A 27,188-nucleotide genomic window follows, 5' to 3' on the forward strand; every position below is an offset into this window, starting at 1 on the left:
TTCCCTTCAGCTAAGGCAGTGATGAGGCACAAAACCAGAGGTTAAACCTCAAGAGTCCTGGAAAGCTCTCTAAGTGGAAGCTTCTTTCACATGGAAACTTGTCCTCTTTCCCGGTGACAAAGCTTACTCTGCTCGACCCCCCTCAGGGAAAGCGCTTTCTCACACTGAATTTCCTCCTGAGCTCACGCACTATTTTCTCCGAAATGACAGCAAATGGGGAGAAGTACACGCTGCAGAGATTCCGCTATACCCGAAAGAGAGTAACTTGGTGAAGTATAAAATCCAGACATTTGTGAAATGTCTGGATTTTAGCAGAAAACCAGACTGCTTAGTCTAGAAAATAGAAGGCTCCAGGGAAAGAAGGTGTAGAGGAAGTAGAGAAAGCATGAGAACACCCTGGGTAGTAGGGGGCGTGGTTGGAGCTGTAGGGATGACTCGGCGGTTAGAAGGCTTGCTCTAAGGCTTGCTCTTTTGCATGACCAGAGACCAGTTCTTAGCACCCAGGAAGGCTGGCTTACAACTTCCTGCAATTCTAGCCTCCATGAGTTCGGATGCCCTCTTCTGGTGTCTGTGGGTAACTACACACACACACACACACACACACACACACACACACACACACACAATCTTTAAAAAGGAAAAAAGGGCTGCCTTCAACAGTGGTATTACTATTGTGTGTGTGTGCACGTATGTGTGTGTGAGTGTGAGCACATATGGAAGTGCACATATGGAAGCCATGGTATGTGTGTCAGTCAGTGGACAACTGGTGGCTCTCTCCTCCTGCCACGTGGGTCCTGGAGATTTAACTTGGCAGTAGGCATTTTTACCCACTGAGCCATCTCAAAGGCCCTAGGAGGGGCACATGTTAGCCGTCTCCATGAAGACATGGGTCCTCTGCAAAGGGTAGGGGCAGCTGGTCAGAAATGTCTGAAAAGCCTGGCATTCCTGCATTCCTAGATGATCTGCCGCTGTCCTTTAGCTACGATGAAGAGGGTAGACTGTTCTTCCCTAACATGTTTATATGAGCTTTAAGAAAAATGACCACAGGAAACTGAGAGTTGTTAAACCATCAATCAGTGACCGTCTGGCTGCACCTGAGGTGACATTTATCTTCATGTACTTTAGAATTATTCTTCTTTCACCTTTCCAAATGTCACCCAAATACTGTGGGCCGCTGGCACTCAAGAAAACGTTAATATGGTGCCCAGAGAATACTCTTGACACGTTATTTTTCTAAGCCTTATTTCCACAATATCCCAGAGGTGATTTTAACCGTAAAGGAAGGAAGCAAACAAAACATTGCCAGCTGCTCTGTACCCCGTATGTAGTTGTAGAAATTTCCTAGTTTTACCTGAATTTTCTGATAATCCTGTAATTAAGTATCTGAGTCTACTGTGCACTAGGGTCCCAAACACATAAGAAGTATGTACTTGGTGTGTTACAGCATGACTGGTATACATGTGCTGAATAAACTGCTTAAGCATTAATAATCGCTGGGTCTGTGGCTTCCTCTAGTAAAGGAGGAAATGCCTCTTTTTTTTTTTTTTAATGAGAGAATACCTAAAAGAAGAAATTTTGGCACCAGGGTAGAAGCCAGAGACTACCAGCAAAGATGAAAGGGCTGGAGTCCAAGATAAACTGCAGTCTAGAAAAGAAGAGCTTTGAGATATGCTGGGGGAGGGGCTCAGTGTCTGAGAAGAACACGGGACAGAATGTTATAGCTCATGTATACCTGCTGCATGTACATGTCATGTGTGCATGTACCTCAGGTAAAACAGTATGTCTGCTGCATGTATATCTCATGTGTGCATATATGATGTCAGGAATAACAGTATGTCTGCTGCATGTACATCTCATGTGTGCATGTATGTCAGGTATAACAGTATGTCTGCTGCATGTACATCTCATGTGTGCATGTACCTCAGGTATAACAGTATGTCTGCTGCATGTACATCTCATGCGTGCATGTATGTCAGGTATAACAGTATGTCTGCTGCATGTACATCTCATGCGTGCATGTATGAAGTCAGGTATAACAGTATGTCTGCTGCATGTACATCTCATGCGTGCATGTATGAAGTCAGGTATAACAGTATGTCTGCTGCATGTACATCTCATGTTCCCCTTCTTTAATGACAGTAGGTGAGTGTTAGACAGGAAAGGTACTTCATGTAGAAACAGCATGTGTTTCACAAACACGCACTTACTCTTACCAGCAAGAATTTCCAGAGAGTTGTATCCTAGGATTCTGTCCCACAAAAGCAAGAGTTGATCTGTAGCTAAGTATCCAGAGAAAGCTCGAACCATCCACTTAAAAGATATACGAAGTCTATAGGCAAGAAAAATAAGGATTAATTGTGTTGCTAGATCCTTTCCTCAAAAAAGGCAATATTAGAAGAATCTAACTGATTTTGTCATTGTTGTAAATCTGAGACTTTTTATTTCCTAAAAGCTGCAAAGTGACAAGATGAGTGTTCAATTTGATGTTCCTAAACTCCTGAGAGACTGTGTATGATGCAGTGAATGTTTATAACCCATCTTACACTGCAATGTTTATAACCCATCTTACACTGCAATGTTTGTTTATAAACCATCTTACACTGCAATGTTTATAACCCATCTTACACTGCAATGTTTATAACCCATCTTACACTGTAATGTTTATAACCCATCTTACACTGCAATGTTTATAACCCATCTTACACTGCAATGTTTATAAACCATCTTACATTGCAATGTTTGTTTATAAACCATCTTACACTGCAATGTATGTTTATAAACCATCTTACACTGCAATGTTTATAACCCATCTTACACTGTAATGTTTGTTTATAAATCATCTTACATTGCAATGTTTGTTTAGAAACCATCTTACATTACAATGTTTACATCTTACACTGTAATGTTTATAACCCATCTTACACTGTAATGTTTATAATCCATCTTTCACTGCAATGTTTATAAACCATCTTACACTGTAGTTTTTTGTTTATTTGTTTGTTTTTCTGAAAAAAGAGTTTCTCTGTGTAGCTTTGGAGCCTGTCATGGAACTAGCTCTGTAGACCAGGCTGTTCTTGAACTCACAGAGATCCACCCGCCTCTGCCTCCTGAGTTCTGGGATTAAAGGCATGCACCACGAACGCCCAGCCAACAGCTGTATTCTGATAATCTTAATTTATCCAAGATACGACATTTTGGATTGTTGTTCTAAGTACTTTAAAGAGTGCTTAGTGCTTTTATACTTTTCAGTTCAACACATTGTACCCACACATCTCAGTCATCTATATTACAATAACAATTTCCCCCAAATCAGGAAGTGAGACATGTGGTTTTTATGCCATAAGAGATAAACAAACCTCTCAAGTAGGAGAAAATGAGAGGGAGGAGAGGAAGGCATGTGCGACCAGGAGGATTGAGCCTGGTTAGGAATGGAAAATAGGAAAGAGAGAGAGAGACAGAGACAGAGAGAGAGAACATAAAAGAGGGAGCCAATATTGGTTTGAAGATAAAGTTGAACACAAAGAAAGGTCGAGGGAACTACAAGACTGCTCCCAACTAACAATCTCAGCTTCCGTGGAAAGGCTATCATAAATGCCCTTCCCCGGAGAGTGAGATCAACAACTAACTTCTCCATGGAGTCCTCAACTAATGCCTGTTGAAAACAGGAGCAAACACCCATACATAAACACTGAGTCAAACTAGAACCCAGAAGCAGATGGAGAGGACAAGACCATGCAGTAGAAGTACATAGAGACAGCTTACCTGAACAAGGAGGAGCTAAGGGCCACTAGACTGATAGCTGGGAAGCCAACAGGGGTCTGACTCGGACCCCCCTGAATATGGGTCTCAGCCAGAAGGTCTGAGCAGCCTAAGAGACCTCAGACAGTGGAGCCAGGATGTATCCCTGGTGCACAAAAGGACTTTGCAAACATATCCTCCATGGAGGGATAACTGCCTTATTCTAGAGATAGGAGAGAAGCCCTAGTCCCTACTTCACAGGACCTGTCAGATCTACATGACCCCAACTGGATGGCATTCCCCTACATATTGTATTGTGGTGGGGGGGTTGGGAGGGGAGGGTGTTTAGAGTGCATGGGAGAGGGTAGAGAGGGCAAAAGGGAGGGAAGGAGGGAGGGAGGGCTTGGGGGGAGGGAGGGAGAGGGAACTGGGATCGACATGTAAAATAATAAAAAAAAAAAAAAAAAAAAAAAAACGCTTTGACTCCAAAATTTAAGTTGAAGAACAAGTTACTGGGGAAAAGTATTTCTATTTTTGTTTCCACAGAAAATGAAAAGATGTGGATTCCTTCCAGACTAATGTGGTTTGATCACACCAGACCGCCTGAAACAGAGTACAAGCTGATCCTACATTCCAAACAGCTGGACAAAACAGCCCTACAGACTACAGCTAGGATATCTGAATCTTCTTCGAATCCCCCAAGACAGCGCCCCTTACCAGCAGGAAGTAGTTTGGAAAGAACGATGCCCAAATTCCCAAATATTGTGTATAAATGTTTGTTTTCATTTAATTGGACTTTGTTATATAAAATTAAATAAAAAATACTCTATATGCAAAAAAAAAAAGAGATAAACAAACCTCTCACATTTCTGTATTTTCTATTAGTATCTAAAAATCACTGGATATACCTGGAAGGTCACAGTTAAATTTGTTGTTGAATTATTCTAGATTCAAATATCACCAAGTATTGGTTAGTAGTATTTAAAAATTAAGCCTTTTGATTGGTTTAAAATCAAACAAAGGAAAACTTTATCCATAAAAAATTTAATACTCAAAAATACATCTAAATTATTAAACTCAATCGTTCTCATTGTACTCAAGTTCTCAGTGTCTTTGGGAAGGAATGATATCTCTTCTCATACAGACAGCACAGCACTGCAATGGCTTAAAATCATGAAGTTTACTGAGGGATGGTTTAGCATTGCAGAATCTACCCTTGCAAGTATACAGTTCCATGAGTTTTATATGAAGAATGACAAGATGAAAATTGTGGAATTGGATAGTATAATAGTTATTTGAAAAAGATGAAACATTATGATAAAACCTCCAAGTTAGTAGTATGATAGTAGATTGAAATGGCCAAGAAAGGAGTCAATGGACTGAGCATATATCAATGGAGACGTGGTCTAAAGAAGTCTCCAGTCCCTAGTACAGACAAAATGACTGGAAAACCAAATAACAAAAATTAAAACAGACACATAAACAAGAAGTACATATAGAGCTTCAAGCATCTTGGCAGCAGGTGGGGTAAGGGACTAAACTGAAAGCATCTGCATGGTGTCATCGTTACCCAGAAGACGAGGCGAATAAATGTGTTGCACAAAACATATCTGGAGGATGGTAGCTAACCAAAGAGTCCCCCAATATGACAACAGAAACCAAGTCATAAGATGACCAACAGAACCAACAACATACACTCAAAGAAATCTAAGTCTGGACACACTGCAATCAAGTTGCTGACAGGTAGAGATGGCAGTCTTCATAGCAAACACAGAAAGGAAGGTTTGAAACGGTCCTGCCCGAGATGTTCAGTACAATTTCAAGCTGTTCAGACACAGAGGCTTAGAATTTGTTTAAAAGTGGGCTGTATTCTTTACTGATGGAATTCTGTGAAACAGGAGGCACCTGTCAAAGATCATTCATCAACAGCACAAACAATGAATACTGCGGTGAACCAGGATAAAAAGTGCTCAGTTTTCAAACGGGGGCAGAAGTGAATGAAAGGGAAGAACACAGGAAACAGAAAATTCTATCAAGATAGATTTCTATCAAATGACAATAATTATGTTAAATAATAACTGGCATAAACATATCAGTTAGAATACCTATTACTATATAGAAAGACTCAACTATACTTTGACAAGAAACCTGCTTGAAAATTAAAAGATTGATAATTGATATAGTAACTTAAAAATAGAAACACCAAGAAACGTGAAAGCAGAAGTGAGTGTAATTGAAACTGTAAAACAAGAGAAAACTCAACAGAACACAAAACTCATTCTTTCAAAGATGGCCAAAGTTAAAAAATCCCTAGGCAGAATAATAAACAAAACTAGGCAGGGTGGACCCTGTCAAGCCTGATGAATGGAGTTCCATCCCCAGAACCAAGTCCAACCAGAGAACTGACGGATGCAAACTGTCTTCTCATCTCCACACACAGGCGCGTGTGTTTGTGCACGTGTGCATGTGTGTGCACGTGTGTGCGAGTGTGCGAGAAAGAGAGAGACAGACACAGAGACAGAGTATACTAAGTAATAGTGTGTGTGCGCATGTGTGTATGTGTGTGTGTGCGTGCGAGCATACATGCATGCGTGTGTGTGTGTGTGTGTGTGTGTGTGTGTGTGTCCACGTGAGGAGAGGGACAGACACAGAGACAGAGAGTATACTAAGTAAAAAATAAAAAACAAAAACACAGTAGGAGCAGTTCTCACTAAGAACGCCTTTAAAAAATTGGTTTCTACCTGTCTACTGGGTGTTTATACTTCCTCCTGTTGAAGAATTTTAAGTCACCAAAATCTAAATATTTCTTGTACAAATAGACTAGATAAACCTACCAATATTTTATTTTCTAGCAATGAACTAAACATCTTCAGTCCAATAAAAAAAAAAGCCTAGTTATATTCAACTTCTAATTTCACAAGAGTAGACAGAGGTCTGTGACTTACGCTTAATATAAATTATTTTTGCTACACGCCTGTTTTAGTCTTGTTTAAGAACAGAATACTTTTCTAATGAGGCCAAGGAAGCAAGAGTCTCAGTTCTACATTATCAAAGGATATCAAGAATGTTATGTTTTAAAGAACACTTGAAATCTTTCTTAAACCCAATGGGTCTTCAGAGAAAGGCGATAGAATGTTTATGTCCACACTTTCCATGTCTGTGTCTTGTCTATACTCACTTAATCTGGAAACAACTCCATAAGGTGGGAATTCCCTTCGTTCTGAGATAAAGAAATTGAGTTATCCTGATTTAAATATAAATATGAATTTCCAGCATAAATAACTTCGCCTGGGATCTGCAGCTGGGCTACGTTTATGCCCACTAAGGTAGGCATCTGCTGTAGGTGTGTATGGAGAAGATGAATGCCACACTTGGTTATAGTCAAGTCCTACAGTCTCACAGAGCGAGCGTCCTTTTTCACACAGACCTTCCTTAACACTGTGTGAGGCTGCTTAGAGAGGACAGGAGCCAGACTCTGATGCAGATAACAGTATTTAAAAAGAGACAGACCATTTACCGAGGTCAGAGCTAATCCGCACGTTCACACTATCCACCTACTGCTCATGCTGAGACTGTGAAGGAAATGCAAACTTGTGTAAGGAGAGGACAGGACAGCTGCTGGGCGGTGCCTGGGCAGCCTCGCTTTAGTGTGAACAGCAGCCCTCAACCTCGCTGCTTCACAGTTGTGCTCTGATCACTCTAGTCCACACTGACTTAACTGTGGTGATGTCGCATTTCCCAGGCTCTATCTGTTTCCATAATGAACTGAATTTAGATTAATGTGGTGATCCTTATACCAGACACAGAAATCAATCCAGTGAATACAGCTTCCACCAGGACACTGGTCGTCCTCCAAGTACATTTTGTTTTCTGTGCTGGACCCAGAGTCTCGTACATGTCAGACATGTGCTCTCCCACTAAAGCCACAAACCCGGCCCCCTGAACCCTTTCCCTCTCTCCTTCTCCTTTCCTTCCCTCTCTTTTCTTCCTTCCCATTTTTTTCTTTTTTCTTTTCTTTCTTTTTTCTTTTCTTTTCTTTCTTTCTTTTTTTTTTTGCACAGTGTAGCTGTAGTTAATGATTAGGACTCTGGGGGCAGAATTGTTGCCTTACTTCCTTGAGGACATACTGTGGTTGTTCATGCAGGAAGAGAGCAAGAGTGTTGTGTTTCCAGCTTCACCACGGGAAGCGCTGTGAAGATGCAGTGAGGCAATAAAAATACTCACGGTTGAGCTCCGATCTCTCTGAGATGGTAGAAGAGTTGGGGAAGATAGGTTTGAAGAAGAGTTTCAAACAGCAAGCAGAGCGACACGATGCCCTGGGTCCAACAGTGAGTCAAAAGAGACAGAGGTCAGTCTTTGAATGTGAGCTATGGTAACAATCATTTAAAAAGGGCAATACACATTAATATTCCCTGTGAATGAGAACAGAACACGCCAATGCATCCCTGACCCGGTATTGAAAGGTAAATTTGACGTCATCACGAACATGCTCTTGTTGACGTACTAAGCACTCCCCCACCGCCACAGCTCCACGACCCAAGGCAAACATAAACATTCATTACAGACAACCTGCCACTTGGTGAGCCACATAAATCACGCAGGTCCGGCAAACTTAGTTTTCTCTGGAGGTGTTCCAGTTTGCAGGCATTTCCTGCCACCCCTGTCCCGCTCTGCCCATCTGAGTCTCTGCCCGCAGCCTCACCCTTTGGGAAAACATTGCTGGCTTTCCTCACTTTGAATCACATCAAGTTACCAAACAAAAATAGTCATTATCAGACAAGAATACTTGATTACTCAGAATAAAAGCTTGTTTACTAAATCTACTTTTTTAAGGGGGGCATTATTTGTAAAGTAGAAGCAACTAATTTAAGCAATTTTTTTTCCCTGTGAATTTATTCCTTAGCAACTCTGATTGAAAGTTTCTCGGGGACTCAGCGCCCCTCCGCTTGCTCTTGATAAGGGAACTTTCACCCCCCACTCTGAGTCCCTAACCTGGCACGGTTTGAAATAGGATAAGCATGAAAATGAGATGAGCATCAGTCAATCCCCGTTAAAGGAGCAAAGGGCGGGGCTGGAAGGTGAGGCTGGGCGCTGTCCAGATAGTTCGTTTTTTCAAAACTCTGAGGCATAAATTGTGTATGGAGTCTGCATGTGCACGTTTCTGTGTGCTTGTGTGTGTGCATACTGTGAGTGTGACTGTGTTGTGGGAACATGCTGTGCGTGTGGGTGTGTTATCATGAGAACGATAATAGAAAGCAGAATTATTAATATCACCTTTCTGTTTAGTCTAGGTTAAATAGGAATGGAAGGTAACAACTAAATCCAATTCTCTTGAGAGAGTCTCAGATGATTTGTTAGCTTCTCTGTGACGTTCTAGAATTTTCTTAGTTGCCAACATTCACTAGCAATGCAGGAGGGCCATCTGAAGACAAAGGAAGCAGAGCCAGAGCACAGATTTGTAAATGGAGGGGTGAAGACCAGCTCCTCAATTCAGTAGGAGGGGCAGTCTTCCCTGGGCAGTCTGGCTGACCTGCCCCGCCTTCCAGGGGACAGGTTCTCACAGAGAGCTAGGCAGACAACCCACAGGAGACCAAAGACCTCCAGACGGGAACCCTGACAGGAAAGCCAATGCTGCCCTGCCAGGGCTCATGAGCAATAAAAGGTAGGATAAAGGTCTAAAATACACAACAAGAGACTAAAGTGCAGTCAGTATAGGAGCTGAACAAATACAACGAAAATACATAGTAAAGGAGCTGGTAATTGGCCACAAGACAAATAAATGCTCAATTTTCATTTGAAAAGATGAAATGATAATGATAATTACAGCAATACTAAAGAGAAGAAAGTAGCTATTTCTGTGCAGAGTACCCACTCAGCCCTCACCTGCTTGTTCTGTAAACTTCCCACAGCAGCACAGAGAACCTCGCCAACCTCCCTTCTCAGATGGACAGAGCAACAAAGGAGGAAGGCAAGGGCGAGAATCTAGACAGCCCCCCCTTTTTTTTCTTATTTTAACACAGAAAGCTAAAAACCTAGTTAATACAAGATGTTTTCCTCTCTACTCTGCAAAACATTATTTGAAACTGTAGAGTTTCTTGCTTTGTAATTTGAGCAGGAGACTCTTTGTTTAAGGAAAGAACGGTTTGGAGTCTGAGCCGGTCCAGCATGTGAACTTACAGACGGATGGGAGGAGATGGAGTGGAGCCTGAAGAAAAAGCGGACGTACATCTCACGGAATATCTGATACAATTTGTACGGTTCGTGATACAGAAAACACAGTGGTGCAACTAAAAGAAAACATAATTGGGAATACTGCATGACTAAGGTGTTTAGAGTAAGTTCGTGAAATGCAAATAACAAAACAGGAAGGTCTAGCGGTCATACCCACAGCAAAGTCTGTCGTCATGCATACACCGTGTTTTAATGGCAAAAGGGAATATGCATGCGAAAGTTCAAACAACTGCTAAGTATCACAGGTGAACAACTTACAAATGGTTAGAATCCCACCCTGCCCCCTCCCTGAGAATGAAGCCCCTGAGCCACCTTCGAATGCATAAAAGGGAAGCAAGGAGAAGGCAACATCCATTTCCCACTTCATCTGAGACACGGTGACATACCCGTGCTGGCCTTTACCCCGAGCCTCCCATGAAGACGTTCCTCATCCTTGTTTAAATCATCGTAACAGTTCATTAGGATAATTGCTATTGGAGATTTGCAGATGGAGGAACTGAGGCAAAAGGGAGCTAAGATACTATCCAAGGCCACACACAGACTTGTTTCAGGGTCTGTGGTTTCGCCTGTTAACCCGGCTTTTTGTTCACGTGCCCTTGAAGATATTCAGAAATGAAGGCCCCAACCCACCGCACATCTTAAAGGGGACACTCCACACTCTCCACCCTAAGCCAGAGCTCCTACAAAAGATGTGATTTTCTGCGCCTTTGTCGTTAGCTTATAGGTAGAAAGTTCGCCTTCGTATCAGTTGCACATTCATAACCCTTACTAAGTCCATTTATTAACCCTCACAGATCATTTGATTATTCTTTTGGATTTTCTACACACATAATCACCATATCTGATAACAATGGAAGTTTCATTTTCTTTCCAGTATTTATTTCCTTATTTATTTATCTTGCTTTGTTCGATTGGCTATGACCCTCAAAGGATTATACCACACAGGCAGTACCAAAGGGACATCATTATTAGTTCCTTAGAGACAAAGATTTTAATATTGCTGAGTATAATATTTACTCTATGTCCAAGTATTATTAATCAGAATAAAGGCATCCTCTCTCCTTCTTAGATAAGTATTCTTACCACAAATATTTTGCTTATTAGTATAAATTATCCATTTCATTATTACATTTTTACACACATATTTAATGCATTTTCATAAAGGATGGGAATGAGTGACAGTTGAATGCTCAGCCACGAGGGGGTACCTATATCACCCCCTTCAAGTCTCTGGAAACATGGTGGGAGAATGGGCAGACAGAATGTAAGCGAGGAGGAGTCAGGAAGCGGTGGGAAAATAAAGATGGACACAGACCGCCTCACATCACAAGCCATTGCATTCCTCAACTCACAGAGGCTACGGCTGCCTACACAAGACATGCACAAGATCCGCTTCTGATTGCAGAACAGGGAAGAGAAGGGTTCGTCAGGCTCCCCCCCCCCCCCACAGGATTTATATTCAGTGAATACAGGGCTCAGGGGGACATATTCCATTTTTCAGTGATGTAGCCAAACGGTGAGAAAGAAGCCCACGCTCCTGTAAAGAACGGCTCAACGCTATCCTGAGCAAGGAGAACTAAGTGGGGGGATTATCATTCCAGACCTCACAATATATTGCAGAGCCACAGTAATAAAAACTGATATGCTACCGGCACAAAAGCAAACATGTAGATAGGACAATGAGATACTTCTTCCATTTCTTTCTTTAAGAACTCTCTGCTCAGATTCCTAGGGAACTTTTGAATGTGTCTGTTTGTTTGTTTCTTGACTGCTTTTCAGTTCTTCATGTATCCTGGATATTAACCCTCTGTCAGATGTGCTTCTGGCAAAACCGTCTCCCATTCTGTGGGCCTCCTCTTCACTTGATTGTGAAGTGATTGGAGAAAAACGATGGGGGAAAAAAAATGAAGACCCAAATTTGAGTACATGTAACTACAGCCAACTCATATTTGACAAAGATGCCAAACACACACACTGGGGAAAAGATGATGCCAGGAAAACTGCATGGCTAGATTAGCGACAATAGATCTGAATCTATCACCTGGGGGAGAAAAAAACTAACTCTAAGTAGATCAAAGACCTAACGTGAAACCCACAAAACAGAAGCTGCTAGACGGAAACATAAGCACATCATACACGACTTAGGCGTATGAATGGACGTTTTGAATAGGACCTCATCTGCCCAGGAATAAAGTCCAACAACTGACAAGTAGAAAGTTACAGAAATAAAAGTCTTCTGCACAGTTAAAGAGATAGTCACTCAAGCGAAGAGGTGGTCCACAGAACGGGGGGAGACAATCTTTGTCAAAAGTACATCTGACAGATTAATATCCGGATTATATAAAGAGCTAAACAACAAAAAGTCAAAAAACAAAACAAAATGACATTTAAAAAATGGGCTAGGGATCTAAACAGAGTTCTTAAAATAAGAAATAACTCAAAAGTTTACCTTATCCCAGTCACACTGGTACAGATCAACAAAATAATTAACAAAAAGTGCAGGAGAGGATGTGGAGAAAAGGGAACTCTCATTTTTATAGTTGGTGAGGTTACAAATGGCACCAAACACTCTAGAAAACAATGTGCAGAACTTTCAGAAAGCTGCAACTCAACCTACCATATAACACGGCTACACCACTCCTTGACAAATGCTCAAGGGCTAGACAGCTAACTTCCCAGATACTTTTTCAGCCATACCCACGGGTGTTCTATTCACAATAGCTAGGGAGTGACGAGAAAGTGAAATGCCCTTCATAGGGTGGAGAATGAGTGTGGGGAACGCACACCAGGGGATACTATTCAGCTGCAAAGAAAAGCAAAATCATCAACTGTACAGGAAAATGGGTAAACCAAAGCCAGAAAGACACACGTCGTGTGTTCTCTCCCATCTGTGGCTCCTGACTCTGAATATTCAGATGTGATCCTTGATCTCCAGTAACTGCAGGCACTAGGAAAGTAAAGAGGGACCAGGAGAGATGGAGGAGAAATAGAGAGGGAGGAAGCATGGATGGCACAAATGATTTGAAGAGGAAAACGGGAAAAGTGTGTGTGTGTGTGGGGGGGGGTTACTTAGAGAGCGGGAAGGGTGCCAGCACAGAGAGCCGGATGAAGAGGGTAAAGAAAAGTAGGGATGTCTGGGAAAAGAATCATATTATCACCTATTTACCTGGATGAAGTTCCATATAATACACATAAACTTATATATATATGCATATGTATGTATGTACGTATATATACATACATAAATACGTACATACATACATATGCATATATATATATATATATTTTTTTTAAATGACATTTTCCCATCTGGGCTGACAATGAGCCAAATACAAACAAAAACCCCAACACCAGGCATGAGAAGCTCCCTTTCCAGTTGTTGGTCATGGTAGTTCAAGATACTCCCCCAAATCGTAGGCCATTGCTGTTGACGCTGTTACCTCCCAGAGGTTGAAGGTAAGTCCCGATCGCTGAAGACACTTCATGGCACCTGTGCTTCAGACACAGGCCTTAGATGACCCAAGCTGGATTATCCTGAAAGCATTTCCCCTGAGGTTTACCTTTCTTTTCTCCCTCCCTCCCTCCCTCCCTCCCTCCCTCCCTCCCTCCCTTTTCTTTTCTTTCTTTTACAGAAGCAAAGGGTTTATTCAGCTTACACTTCCAACACTGCTGTTCACCTCTAAAGAAAGACAGGACAGGAACTCAGAGCAGGTTCCCTGAGGCAGGAGCTGACGCAGAATCCACGGAAGGGTGCTGCTTACTGGCTTGCTCAGTTTGCTTTAGTACAGAACCCAGGACCACAAGTCCAAGCAGATAGATAGAGCACCTCTTACAATGGGCTGGGCTCTCCTCCATTGATTACTAATCGAGAAAGTGCTGAACACCTGTGAATCAGTCTCCTAAACCGAGGTCCATTCCTCTCTGAAGACTGACGCTAGCTTGTGTCAGGTTGGCACACGATTCCCTCCAGTACAGTGTGCATTCTTGTCCAAAGTTTTGGTAGATTCAGGAGATCCAAGAGGCCTGGGCTCTGCCTGGTTTGGAGCCATTTTTGCTACCAGCCACACTTGTTGCTTATGACTCATGTAAGTGTTTTTCTTATGTCTGATTTCAGTATTCACACATGTTTAGGGGTCCTTTTCATACTTTCAAATTTCCTGTGTTTAATGGTTGAAGCATCACTGAAAGTTCCTCTGGTTTATATTTAGTTAGGATTTCACCTTTCTTTTCCTATATTTAATTTCTATCTTCTATCAGTTTGGGTCAGGCTTTTTCATTTTGAAACAAGCTTATTTTACATGTCAATCCCAGTTCCCTCACCCTCCCATCCTCCCCTATCACCCCCTCCAAAACCCAGCCCTTTCTGCTGGGTGGGTGAGGCCTTCCTTGGGGAGTCTTCAAAGTCTGTCATATCATTTGGGGCAGGACCTGGGCTCTCCCCCATGTGTCTAGGCTGAGAGAGTATCCCTGTATGTGGAACGGGCTCCCAAAGTCCATTCGTGCACTAGAGATAAATACTGATCCACTACCAGAGGCTCCATAGACTGCCAAAGCCCCCTAACCAACACCCACGTTCAGGAGTTTTGATTTGCATTTCCCTCACAGCTAAGGATGCTGAACATTTCTCTACCTGTTTCTCAGCCACTTGTGTTTCATCTTTTGAGAACTCTCTTTATCTCTCTACCCCATTTTTAACTGGGTTGTTTCCCCCATGTTCAGTTATTTTAGTTCTTTATATATTTTAGACAATAACTGTCTATCAGATGTCTAACTGGTAAGGATCTTTTCCCATTCCATAGGCTGCCTCTTTGCCTGAAAGACGATGCTCTTCGCCATGCAGAAACTTCTCAGCTTCACGAAGTCCCATTTATTAACTGTTGGTCTTAGTGCTGGGCTGTCCATCCTGTTCAGAATGCCCTTTCTGTGCCAATGAGTTCAAGCCCATCCTCCCCTTTCTCTTCTATCAGATAGTGGGTATCTTATGTTGGGGTCCTTGATCCATTTGGAGTTGAATTTTGTGCAGGGTGCTGAGTATGGATTTATTTTCTTTCTTCTACAAGCAGCCGTCCAGTCTGGTGAGCACCATTTGTTGAAGACGCTGTATTTTCTCCAGCATGTTTTTTCACTTCATGTCAAACACACAGGTATCCACAGTATGTGGGCTTAGTCTACGGCGTCAGTTTGATGCCATTAGTAAGCGTGTCTGGTTCTGTTTCAGTCCCACGCTGCATTTATTACTATAATAGAGCTAAATACTAATGTGTCCTTATTTTATTAGATTAGATGCCATGCTCACAGCAGCCTTCACAGTGTGTTCTAATTCTCATATGCTGAGAAACCATTACCTGTACAGTTGTGATCTTTATTTTTAGTTTTCTTAGACATGTAAAAATACTGAATTCAATGTTTAAAGTGCACATAGTACTTTTAAGTTTTACGAGCGGTGAGATACAAAGCATTACCATTATGTTTCAACTTCCAAAACAGAACAAAAGAAATGACTATATCAAGCCCAACTTACCATACATGGAAAATCCGTGGAAAGGGATCACACCTGAAAAGTAAAAAACACATCAGTCACACACGTCTGCTCCACGTAGGAGGTACAGGGTCAAAACTGTAAATGGAGACATTTCTTCTTTCTTCTTCCATTTTCAAATGCCAGAAAGACAGTGATAGCAACCACTAACAGTTGTTTTTAACACACTTAGGAGAGTAAACTGGACATTTTCAAACATATGTCCAAGCCTGAGTAAGCAAAGCGCTAACCACGAGGCAACTGTGGAAAGCTACAGATGTGTCTTTGTCTTGGGCAGGGAGTCGGGGAGGGGAGGAGAGGGCTGGCAACCTGCCGTGTTGTCGTCTGTTCAGTTACCATTAGAATCAGCTTTGTGCGTGTGCGCCCGCTACTGCAGCTGGGTTCTTCCGCTGTGCCGGAAGCTAAAGCACTGTCCTGTCCTAACCGTGACACTTGGACTAGTAGGGCATCATGTGACTATCACGCGCAAAAGCCCAGGCCTAAGCTTTAATTATAATGGCATTTGCATCACAGTTTGGACCTTTTCCCTTGTGGGCTTTTCCATGGGAAGAAACGCCCTATGAAGGAGACAGAACACACTGACAAGGCAGCACCCAATGGCCTATTTGCCCACCCTGCCTTCACCCCACATTACACATTTGGGTCAGCCTGCTCCACTCTCTCGGGGTTGTACTGTCATTTTACACTGCTCTGTAAATTAACTTCTGCTACTCTGTATCTGTCAGCTGGACTCTTCCCTTTGAAAAGACCAGAATCGAAAAGAAATCTTCACCCGATGAGACATCCAGTTAATGTTCTGTTGAGATGCTGAGCAAGCAGGACCGAACATGCACGTTTACAAAGACGGAGCGAGCTGTCAAGGCCGGCCATAGGCAGACTTGAGAACTACTGTGATGCTCTTACAATCAGCTGACAATGTTCGTCCTCACACGATCACACCCCACCCGCTAGAATCCGGTCCACCAAGGATCAGTGAGAATTCCAAGGCATTTCCTGTACACATCGCTTTATAGACAAGTATTTCATCCGTTTTACTAATGATTCTATCCTGTGAGTGACTTAGGAGACACTAACAGGGCTGCTTTATAAGTTCATATTTATAAATTATACCGTCATTGGAGAAAATTGTACACAGAGTCTACAGTGTTTGCAAAGAAAGACTAAAAGCCTAACTTTAGCATACTAAAAGCTTTGCTATATTCTGTGAAAATGTAGTCTTGGTTCTAAACAGAGTATCTGTAATTTACACCATTGAATATATTACAGTGCACTAAATCAGTTTATCAATGCTCTCTAGAAAAAAAAATCAAGTTTATACTTATTTATTTTAAAGGATAGGAATGGTGTGTTCTTCTAACCTGTGAGGAAGAAAAACAAAACAGTGCCAGAGGGCCGTGTAAACTACGCTCTAAGAAACCCCAGCTCATCCTCAGTCTACAGCAAGCCCGCAAGAGAGGACATGGCCGTTTCCAAGGCATCTTTGTGGGAGCAGCTACCTGTAATGTCTACTTCTTATTCCTAATTCTGACCATGAAGGTCACATGTAACATGTCTAATTTATTTACCTTCACCCTAGCCTGGTCACAAATGGGTAGGCACCCCTGGAGGCTCTATGAGGTTCCTGAATGGTTCCTCAGGAAAAGTTCCTCAGGCCTGGCTCCTGACTTATTCTCATCTGAAAGTTTAGGACCGACCCCAACGTGTGCTCCCCCCACGTGTGCTCCCCCACGTGTGCTCCCCCCACGTGTGCTCCCCCCGACGTGTGCTCCCCCCGTGTGCTCCCCCCACGTGTGCTCCCCCCGACGTGTGCTCCCCCCACGTGTGCTCCCCCCACGTGTGCTCCCCCCGTGTGCTCCCCCCACGTGTGCTCCCCCACGTGTGCTCCCCCACGTGTGCTCCCCCCGACGTGTGCTCCCCCCACGTGTGCTCCCCCACGTGTGCTCCCCCCGACGTGTGCTCCCCCCGACGTGTGCTCCCCCCACGTGTGCTCCCCCACGTGTGCTCCCCCACGTGTGCTCCCCCCGACGTGTGCTCCCCCCACGTGTGCTCCCCCCGTGTGCTCCCCCCCACGTGTGCTCCCCCCGACGTGTGCTCCCCCCCGACGTGTGCTCCTCCCACGTGTGCTCCCCCACGTGTGCTCCCCCACGTGTGCTCCCCCCACGTGTGCTCCCCCCACGTGTGCTCCCCCCACGTGTGCTCCCCCCACGTGTGCTCCCCCCACGTGTGCTCCCCCCACGTGTGCTCCCCCCACGTGTGCTCCCCCATGTGTGCTCCCCCATGTGTGCTCCCCCACGTGTGCTCCCCCGATGTGTGCTCCCCCCACGTGTGCTCCCCCCACGTGTGCTCCCCCCTGACGTGTGCTCCCCCCACGTGTGCTCCCCCAGTGTGCTCCCCCCACGTGTGCTCCCCCCCACGTGTGCTCCCCGGATGTGTGCTCCCCCACGTGTGCTCCTCCCTGCTCGTCCGGCCGCAGCTAAGACAGTGGGTTGGCCTGAGTAGGGGCTGAACTCGTGTCCGCCCCATTTCTTCTGTGGTGAACCTCTCCAGCTGCAGACAGTTCTGGGTTTGCATCGGAACCAAATGTGTTTGCTGGTCTTGCTGATGCGCACCTTCTACGTCCTCATCTGAGGCAGCACAGACATGGTGAACAGGAAGGGGCAAGGGCAGTATTGTCCAGAGTGCGCCTTCCGTGCGGACCCAGCCCTGCAGCCACTGCCCTTTGAGTCTGAAGAGCCTGATGAGGGATGCGATGAGGGAAAAGCAGGCATGCCTGGCTAATCTGGTTTTGCCTTTTAGGAGCTTTTTGTGTCTTTCAATAAGTTTTTTTTTTTTTTTTTTTTTTTTTTTTTAACTTCTATAAGCTTCAGTTTCCTTACCCACAAATCAGAGAACATGCTAGAACCTAGACTACAAGATTAAATGAGACAATGACTGTGGTTCAGCCATTAAGAGAGAGTTGAAATGCTTGGGTTTGTAATAAATGTATAGTGTTGATATAAGCAGGCACAAAGCAAGGCCATGTTTCTTTGTTTAAAGACAATTTAATAGAAGTGTCACAATGGGAGCTCAGTAATTATTTTGAGATGTAGGCGGCACCGGAAGTTAGGCAGCATACATAGCGCTTAGGTGTCACTTGCTCTAAGTCTCATTCCTGTCTTTGATGTCTCCCCATACTCCCCGCATGTCGCCAGTTTATAAGTCATTTCTATTGTGGTTGTTTCTGCTGCTGGCCAGGGGTCTCCTTATCTCTGTTTGTTTAGCCACTCTGAGCTTTGAAAATGCCCTCTCCGTTAACACCCGGCAGTCCTCACTTTCCCTGCAGGAGGCTGAAGTCACTGGCACGAACCTGACCTGCCTGCTCCTTACACTGCACTTTTTCTGACTCCATCCTCAGCAGGAAGACCTTTCCCTTCCCCTCCCAGATCACTAAATCCTGTTTCTTTAAGGTCCCCAGCTGTTTGCAAGCTAATTTCACTCCACAACCTGTTTATGTTTGGCGTGTGAGCAGAGAATGGCTTTTGCATTTTTAAGGATTATTTAAGAAGATAAATAACAATAAAGGACAGAGAGACAGTGGCCAGAAAAACTGCAAATACCAACCACCTGGCTTGTTATAGAAAAGTCTGCCCATCTTGTTTTGGAATCCTGTCCATCAATTATCCCTTCTCCCCTCCATGCATATTACTCATCAAACACCCGTTAAACCTCTAGTGTGTGCTGGATGCTATTCTAAGGACTGCAGACGACCTTTTGTTAGGGAAACGTTTCTACATTCTGACAGTGATAAGTACTATGAAGAAAAACTAGCACAGTGGATCGGGATGAGGAGAACAGGCAGGCCAGAGGGGTAGAGGATGCTGCACGGGTTGTATAGGTAAGCACCAGACCGTTGTCCCAAAGGCCTGGCAGGCAGCTACTGCCCAGAGGAGAAAAGCTCACACACAGCACAGGCTAAGGTGGGCGGCCTGTCCACTCTTTACTTCTACTGTGGACGCACAGAGGCAAGTGTGCGCTCCTAAGTCTTTGTATCTTTAGTTTCCTTGCAAAACTTTCAAAGGTTTTACCCCCCCCCCACACACACACCTATATATCTCTTCACACACCATCATCAGAAGTCCGTTTTCTTCCCTAGACACTCTTACATGATAAAGTCTGTTTTCTGCCCATATGCCCCTAACTTCTGATTGCCAGATCTCGGGTCTCTGCTTGTCATGGCTAAGTTGGTTCTGAACAACTGAAACCTCCTTCTCAACCTTAATATTACCAGGGCAACAATGACCTGGGGCAGATCAAGCTGTTTTCCCCAAAACTTCAGTTTACGTGTTTTGTTTGTTTGTTTGTTTTGGTTTTACGAGACAGGGTTTCTCTGAATAGTTTGGGAGCCTGTCCAGGCACTTGCTCTGTAGACCAGGCTGGCCTCGAACTCACAGAGTTCTGCCTGCCTGTGCCCCCCGAGTGCTGGGATTGAAGGCGTGCGCCACCCTTCCCCCAGCCAGGTTATGGGTTTTGTTTTCTGTGGTTCTCCTGCTCATTCCTAATCTCAGCTGCCTCCCGAGGCTCTGCCACGTTTACTTTCATTCTCTCTCTACCAGAATCCTCCTTATTAACCTTCAATTGAAACGGTGAAATCCAGAACCGTGCCTCCTTCTGAAAGGAACCTGTAGGCTATGGGCACTCTCCGGTTCTCCCTGGGCTCTGGTGCCCGATGCAGTACCTGGTCTCTTTCTGGTCAGCCGTACACTCAGCTACACCAGCAACATCATTCATCTTCCTACTCTACACACGCGACTCTTCCCTCCCCGGGGACCCTCATACCCTTTGGCCTTTGAGTGGACAAGGCTATAGGCAATGACATTCTCCTCCAGCCCTGTCCCCGACTTACCCTTCAAGGTTAAAAAATATATATCGTATTATTTGAGAACTTTATGTAGTGTATTTTGATACTATACAGTAACACTCTAGAAACATCTCCCAACAGTCCCTGACTTCTCACCCCAAACAGCCTGTCACAGAGCACTCCTGTGCCGGCTGATGTGCCCTGACTGAGGCAAGACTTCCTCCGTGTACTCAGACAGCACTATGCAATTCCAGCTCCACTGCTGACTACAGACACAGAGGGAACCTATCTGTTCTTCCGGAGCTCTTGCAGGCTAAGGACAGCCCTGGGCTGAGGGCTTTATTCTGACTGTGCCCCCTACACAAAGCTCATGTCTCTTCTGAGTAACCACTCCACATTTCCAGGCAGAACTCCCTGAAGCCAGCTCACAGGCCTTACATGTTCTCTTCAGTCCTGATGGATAAATCCCGTAGGACAGACAGTGGCCCAGGGGAGTGGCCCAGGAGCAGCATGTTTGTACATATACTCTAGGGACTGCCGAGGAGTCACAAAATCCAAACCTGGCCTTCCGGACTGTTATGAAGGTGTCTGTGTCCAGGCAAGAAAACACAGAAAATGTTACCGCCCTTAGATTTATGATAGATGGGTCCTATGAGGGTTATGGATAGACCAGCTTTCACCTATAAGGTAAATACGATAATATATGCAATGCAAGACAATACTTGACAAAAGTCAGTAACTAATACAAGCCACTTCCCTTCTCTTATTTCACTGCCCTATAATTCATTTTTATTTATTTTTACTGTAAGTCCTTTGGGCATAGGAACTGCTTGGTGCTTATCTATCCACTAAGATAAGCACTGTGCCAAGAATATATTCGTGCCCATTACATGCTTGCAGAATGAGTCCACAAAGCCTAGAGAGTCTGCCTCCGCTATCTTCAAACCTTTTATTTAGTTACCTACATCCAGGGTCTGTAATTGGACCCTCATGAGCTCTTACCTGTGGTTCTGAAAAACCCTCCCTCCAAATGATTCGGTCCCTAACCAATTTTGAAATTGCCAAGTTATCTAATGAAATACTGTTCAGACTATGAGGACGGCCTCTACCTCGGGGCTCCCTGCTGCCGACTCGCCCTTCCACCACGCGTCTGGTGAACTCCCCCTTGTCTCACTGACTGACACTTAGCCTCCTCCTCTGTAGTCTCTACAGAGGGTAAAATAAGTGAGACACAGGCCTTCATTACTGAAACTCAAATTCTGCTTTTGTTACATCGGTTAACCGTCTACGGAGTGGGATTGAAGCCCCTGAGTTGGCCCTGCAACCTGAGATACCAGCCTCCTCTTTCCAGCACAATCCTGAGTCCGGAGATAGCACACCATGTTTGCTTCAGCAGGCTTAATCAGGCACTTTCATACTTTAGTAGCTTTCAATGGTAATTCTGTATAAAACACATCCCATCAAAACTCTATTAGAGTGAGCTATAACCTAAAAATCTTCCTATTCTCTTTATCTCGATAATCAGTGCACCCGAACTCTTATTCACACCCCACCCCTGCAACATTCACATATAAAGTAAAATAAAATGTATTTCTTAAACCCTATATTGTCTTTCCCTGTTAATCCTCTGCTGAGAAATTTCCATCAGAGGGTTAAAATGGAGCCATTACTGTTCTTTTCATCTACGGCAAGTTCTGAGGGTCTGCTAAGTGGCGGCTTAATCAGGACAGGGCACCTTTAGTGAGGAAGATCAGGGTGATCGGGCTGGTGAGCCACACAGCCGCACAGAGAGGCACCCATCACCGTCTCTCGTGGCCGCACAGAGAGGCGCCCATCACCATCACTCATGGCCACACAGAGAGGCGCCCATCACCGTCTCTCGTGGCCAGCTAAACTTTCACTTCACTCTCCCAATATCTGACATCTGACTGCTCTACACAATGCAAGGACCACATTTCACACTGTGCATCATCTTCAGAATCCAGCACAGCATCTTCTGTGAGGTGCCAGATAATGCTGTTAATGTTTATAAATACAATAAAGGCTTGTAAGTAAAACATGCAAGTAAAAACTCACTTATAAATGTGTGGTTAAGATCTAGCATAGGATGCTCTATATGACCCAATGTAAAGAACAAAGGCTTAATAGAGTCATATACACATGGATTTGAATTCTTTGTGACTTTAGTCAAGTTATCATCCTTCTCTGAATCCTTATTTTAATTTATGGACTTTTGTTGGGTTCCCTTCAACCACAAATGAGGTGTTGTGTTTAAATATACCAGCATAATCTTTAGTACAACCGGTGTTCCATCCCCTTAGCCATTTTATGCTCTTCACTGAATAAGAACCACATTTAAGTATGAGCATAAACCCAAGAAGAGTCTCAGATTAAAGAGTGCTCTAAAAAGTCTCCATGGTCTGAAGAAGAACATCATACAATCATGGCAGAAAAAGGAAAGAAAAAAGAAAGGAAGGAAGGAAGGAGGGAGGGAAGGAGGGAGGGGAGGGAGGGAAGGAAGGAGGGAGGGAAGGAAGGAGGGAGGGAAGGAAGGAGGGAGGGAAGGAAGGAAGGAGGGAGGGAGGGAAGGAAGGAAGGAAGAAAGGAGGGAGGGAGGGAGGGGAAGGAGGGAAGGAAGGAAGGAGGGAGGGAGGGAGGGAAGGAAGGAAGGAAGGAAGGAGGGAGGGAAGGAAGAAAGGAGGGAGGGAAGGAGGGAGGGAGGGAGGGAGGGAGGGAGGAGGGAAGGAAGGAAGGAGGGAGGGAGGGAAGGAAGGAGGGAAGGAGGGAGGGAAGGAAGGAGGGAGGGAGGGGAGGAAGGAGGGAGGGAAGGAAGGAGGGAGGGAAGGAGGGAAGGAAGGAAGGAAGGAGGGAGGGAGGGAAGGAAGGAAGGAAGGAGGGAGGGAGGGAGGGAAGGAAGGAGGGAGGGAAGGAGGGAAGGAGGGAGGGAAGGAAGGAGGGAGGGAGGGAGGGAGGGAAGAAAGAAGGAAAGCAGGGACCCCGAGGAGCAGGGAAGGAGCCGTGGGCACTCCAGGCTGCACACTGGCTTCCTGGATTGTCGGGTTGTTTCCTGGCCAGTTTCTTCAGGCCACTCTCTGCCCCTCTACGCTTCAGCATTTCAAGAGTGAAGTCTCATTCACCTGCTGTCACCCAAGCGCGTGCTTTGTGCAAAGGTAAGTGCTGGGGACACGTTCTGAATCTGGCTTCCACCTTCCACGACTATGTTATGGTGGCTGCTTTGAGATCCACGCCTCCCTTCTGCATCTGAGGAAGTTCTCAAATGTTAACTGGCCAGCCCGTGTAATAGGACTAATGGTACAAAGAAGTCATTTAACACGCCCTTGACAAAGCTCAGAAAACACTGTCAACAAAAACCAGTCTTGGCTAGAAAATACATAGACAGTGAATACGACTCCCAAGCCCACAAATACACCACGCTCCGTCCGCACTTACCAAATCTGCTGCCCCCGGCCCTCACCATCTTTATTAAGCGCATCCGATTCAATTCAACTCAAACCTGCTGAGGGGCTGGATCCCTTCCTTTGGGGTTGCTTAGTACATTTTATTACATTCACTTGTTAAAACAGTAAATTCCTCTGTTTATTCTCACCTTACATATAACCAACTTGTCAGTAAAGACAGAGATTAAGACAATGAATAAATTGGCTTTTAAGCTATTTTCATTATCTTTATTGATTAAAACTTGAAACTATGACTTTGACTCTTTGTTTAAATAATTAAAAATTTCCAAACCATTACACTATAACAACATCTAAGTGTGAACCCAAAGGTCATATTTAAAATAAGAATTTAATGAGTTTTTCATTTGTATCTAAATTTATGCTCCAGAGCCCCAAACTTCCCTCCTCAGTGTCATTCAGAGGTTAGCGATCGCACGTTACGCCCGTAGGGACCACTCACAGTGGAGTCCCAGCGGATGGATGTGCATTTTCCTGTTAGCGGGAAAGCCTCCTCCTCTCTTGTCCCTCTGGACTCCCCTGATCTACTCCCCTCGTTCATTTGCTCATTCACTCTGCAAACTCACGTTTACTGACCACAGACTCTCCGCTATAGATGATTACAAATCCTGGACATATTGGTCATCGAAACTATTACAGTCTGTTGTTCCCTTTGAGTTCACACTTTAAGGACACTTGCATTCTACACAGCCACCAGGATGAATTTTGAAAGTATTGATCAGAAAGACTGGAGGAGGCAACTCCCAAATGCTGTCCCTCCAGCAAAGCAACGCACAACTGAAAAAATGCTAGAATCAGCTTTTTAAACCCCCTGCAACCTAATGAAGAAATACCCTTACAACAAGGGGGATGCTTAATGAAGTGAGAATTTTGGGAAGACATAACTGTGGCATTTTAATTTATCCACCCACTGCCATGCCCTACTCTCCAGCTTGGCAACAGCCGTGAAAACAGCAGCCCACAATCCTGGTCTAACTTGCTGGTGTGAGAGGGAACAATCCAGATCTTTATGGGGGAAAAGTGTTCCTTTGTGCTCTGACCTGTCTAGCAGCTACCCGAGGGACAGGCTCAGATATGCTTTGCTACACCTGCTAGTCTCAGTGATTTCTAGTCTCAGTGATTGATTTCTCAGGACCGAAGTGTCCTGCAGGCAGCATATGTCAAGAGCGTTTAAAGGCAAATACACTAACTGTGGCCCCAAGGAAGAAGGAGTAACTGATGGGGCAAATAATAGACAGCTTGAAAAGCATGGGATGGAAGAGGCTGGGAAGGGAACTCTATGAGGGAGTAAGGACTTTGAAATCTCCTATGCACAGAGTACAGAGGGATCTAGGAAGGATGGAGACCTCAGGCTTTGATTCTGACTTTAGCCTCAATAAAACAGTGAAAACTGACATGAAGGTGTAAGCTGTCTAGATACCCTTCACGGGTGACCGACTTCAAGGCTTAAAACCTGTCCTTAAACAGTTAAGAAAATTCTTATCAAATCACTAGCTCACTATTGAGCTAAAAGAACGGAGATTTTTGGTAGGCACAAAATAATAAATATACTAAATTTAGAAAGTTTACATAACTCACTAAACAATTCTAAAGCACAAGCAACAACAGTGAATTCCGGGGGGGGGGAGGGGCAGTCTGATTCCCAGAATTGTCACATTATAATAGCGAAGACAGTCAATTTTCAGCAATGGAAAAAGAAAAAATCTAGGTATGCAAAGAAATGAATCACAGCTCATGCACAAGGGGAAAAAGAAAAGGAAATTAATGCAAACTATGCTTGAGTAGCCCCAGATGGATTTGCATCAATCATGTCCCACCCTGGTCTGGTTGTCCTTGCCATCCCCACTTCACCCTGTGTCAGCTCATCAGACGCCACCTTACCCATCGTGGTGGCCTTCTTCAGGCCCTCCTCTTGGCCTTAAACATGCTATGGTCTCCCTGGAATGTTCCTTTCCACTGCTCTGCATAGCTCACTCTGCTCACCCGGACTCTATTCTTTTCTGCTTCCTAGAGGTACCTTCGTCACCTTATCTGCAGCAGTCAGGCCTTCCCCAAGCGCCCACGCTCTCTGATACTGTTATCGCTCAGTTCATCCCTCTCTCTTTCTTGTGCATCTATTCTACTGTCATGAAAGGTCCTTGGCAGCAGGCCCTTTATTTGTACACTTTACTACTGTGGGGTACGCAGCATTAGCCAGAGCAGGAAATGGATACTCAGCAAATGAACAGAGGCAATCCACACATGCTGAATAATAAGAAAAAATACGAAAAACTCGTAAGACCCCCGTGAGAGGTCTCAGCTCAGAAACTTTGTTTATAAAGAACTTAATTCTAAGGGAGGATCTGTCCACTGATGAGCCCTCAGTGAGGTAATGTCTCATGACACCATGGCTTTCACTCCATCCTAGGAAAGGTGTCACAGGGATGTGGAGAGAAAATGGCGGGGGGTGGGGGGGTGGGGGGGTGGTGTGAAGCCTCTGTCCATGGGCGCACCTGCCAGCCAGGGACAGAGGGCGCCAGAGAGCTGCAGGTGAAAGTCGGGCCAGTTCTGACTGTGCTGGTGCTGTAGACAGCACTCAGTTTTCAAAGTAATGTTGTTCTGGCAGAGGCTGGAGAATGAGACAGGTAATATGAAACACGACACAGGGCTACGCTTCAGAGAAAGAAGTCTGTAACTCTGCCTCCAGCAAAGTGTCCTTGACTCTGGGAGTCCTAAAACCACCCCCCCCCCTTGTCAATATTGTAGCAACTTTCTTTTCTTTCCAGAGATACTATAATAACTTTACTTACATGCTCTAAGGCTTGGGGGCAAGTGATAGCAACACTGTTTCTGAAGCCAGATATCATGGATCCAAAGCCTGGTTGTGTTACTCACTAGCCAGGCAGTTAACCCTTCCCGCCTGTTTCTTTATCCATAAAGTGAATAACAGTAGTACCTGTATCATTGAGTTATATAAGGATTTCATGAATTAATAATGCAATATACTTAACATAATTCTGGCTTGCTTAGTATGGCTCAGAAGATATTAGTTGAGATATCCACAACTACTCCTTGAATTATTACTGTGAATGTATGTAATATGTCTTGAAAGATCTTATCTTAGGGCTGGAGATATGACACAGTGGTAGACCACGTGACTAGCATACGTGAGACACAAGTAATACCCAGTACCGCACACACACAAAGAATTACAATGTGTTACGACCTACAACCACTGTAACTATCAGAGAGGTAAGTGGCTTTTACATAAATCAGTTCTGGGGTGATTTGCTGGAGGGCTCCTGATTAATGTCCTATAGCGTGAGGTCTCCATATTTCAATTGTGACGTGTGTCAGGCGCATGTTTAAGTAGAAGCTAAGATCTTCT

At 44.4% G+C, this 27,188-nt stretch overlaps 1 protein-coding gene across 3 annotated transcripts in view; it reads right to left on the reverse strand.

Moving 5' to 3' along the window:
• Positions 1-27,188, reverse strand: part of Tbc1d19 (TBC1 domain family member 19) — a 95,968-nt gene that overhangs the window by 5,619 nt on the left and 63,161 nt on the right. For all 3 annotated transcript variants that reach the window (XM_051174082.1, XM_051174080.1, XM_051174081.1), the window contains 4 exons: positions 15,491-15,523; positions 9,916-10,025; positions 7,963-8,054; positions 2,214-2,329 (listed from right to left, as the gene is read on the reverse strand). In XM_051174082.1, the coding sequence (XP_051030039.1) occupies positions 2,214-2,329; positions 7,963-8,054; positions 9,916-10,025; positions 15,491-15,523 (351 nt within the window). The remainder of the gene's footprint in view (positions 1-2,213; positions 2,330-7,962; positions 8,055-9,915; positions 10,026-15,490; positions 15,524-27,188) is intronic.

This window comes from Phodopus roborovskii, unplaced genomic scaffold, assembly GCF_943737965.1.
Source record: "Phodopus roborovskii unplaced genomic scaffold, PHOROB, whole genome shotgun sequence".
NCBI lineage: Eukaryota > Metazoa > Chordata > Mammalia > Rodentia > Cricetidae > Phodopus > Phodopus roborovskii.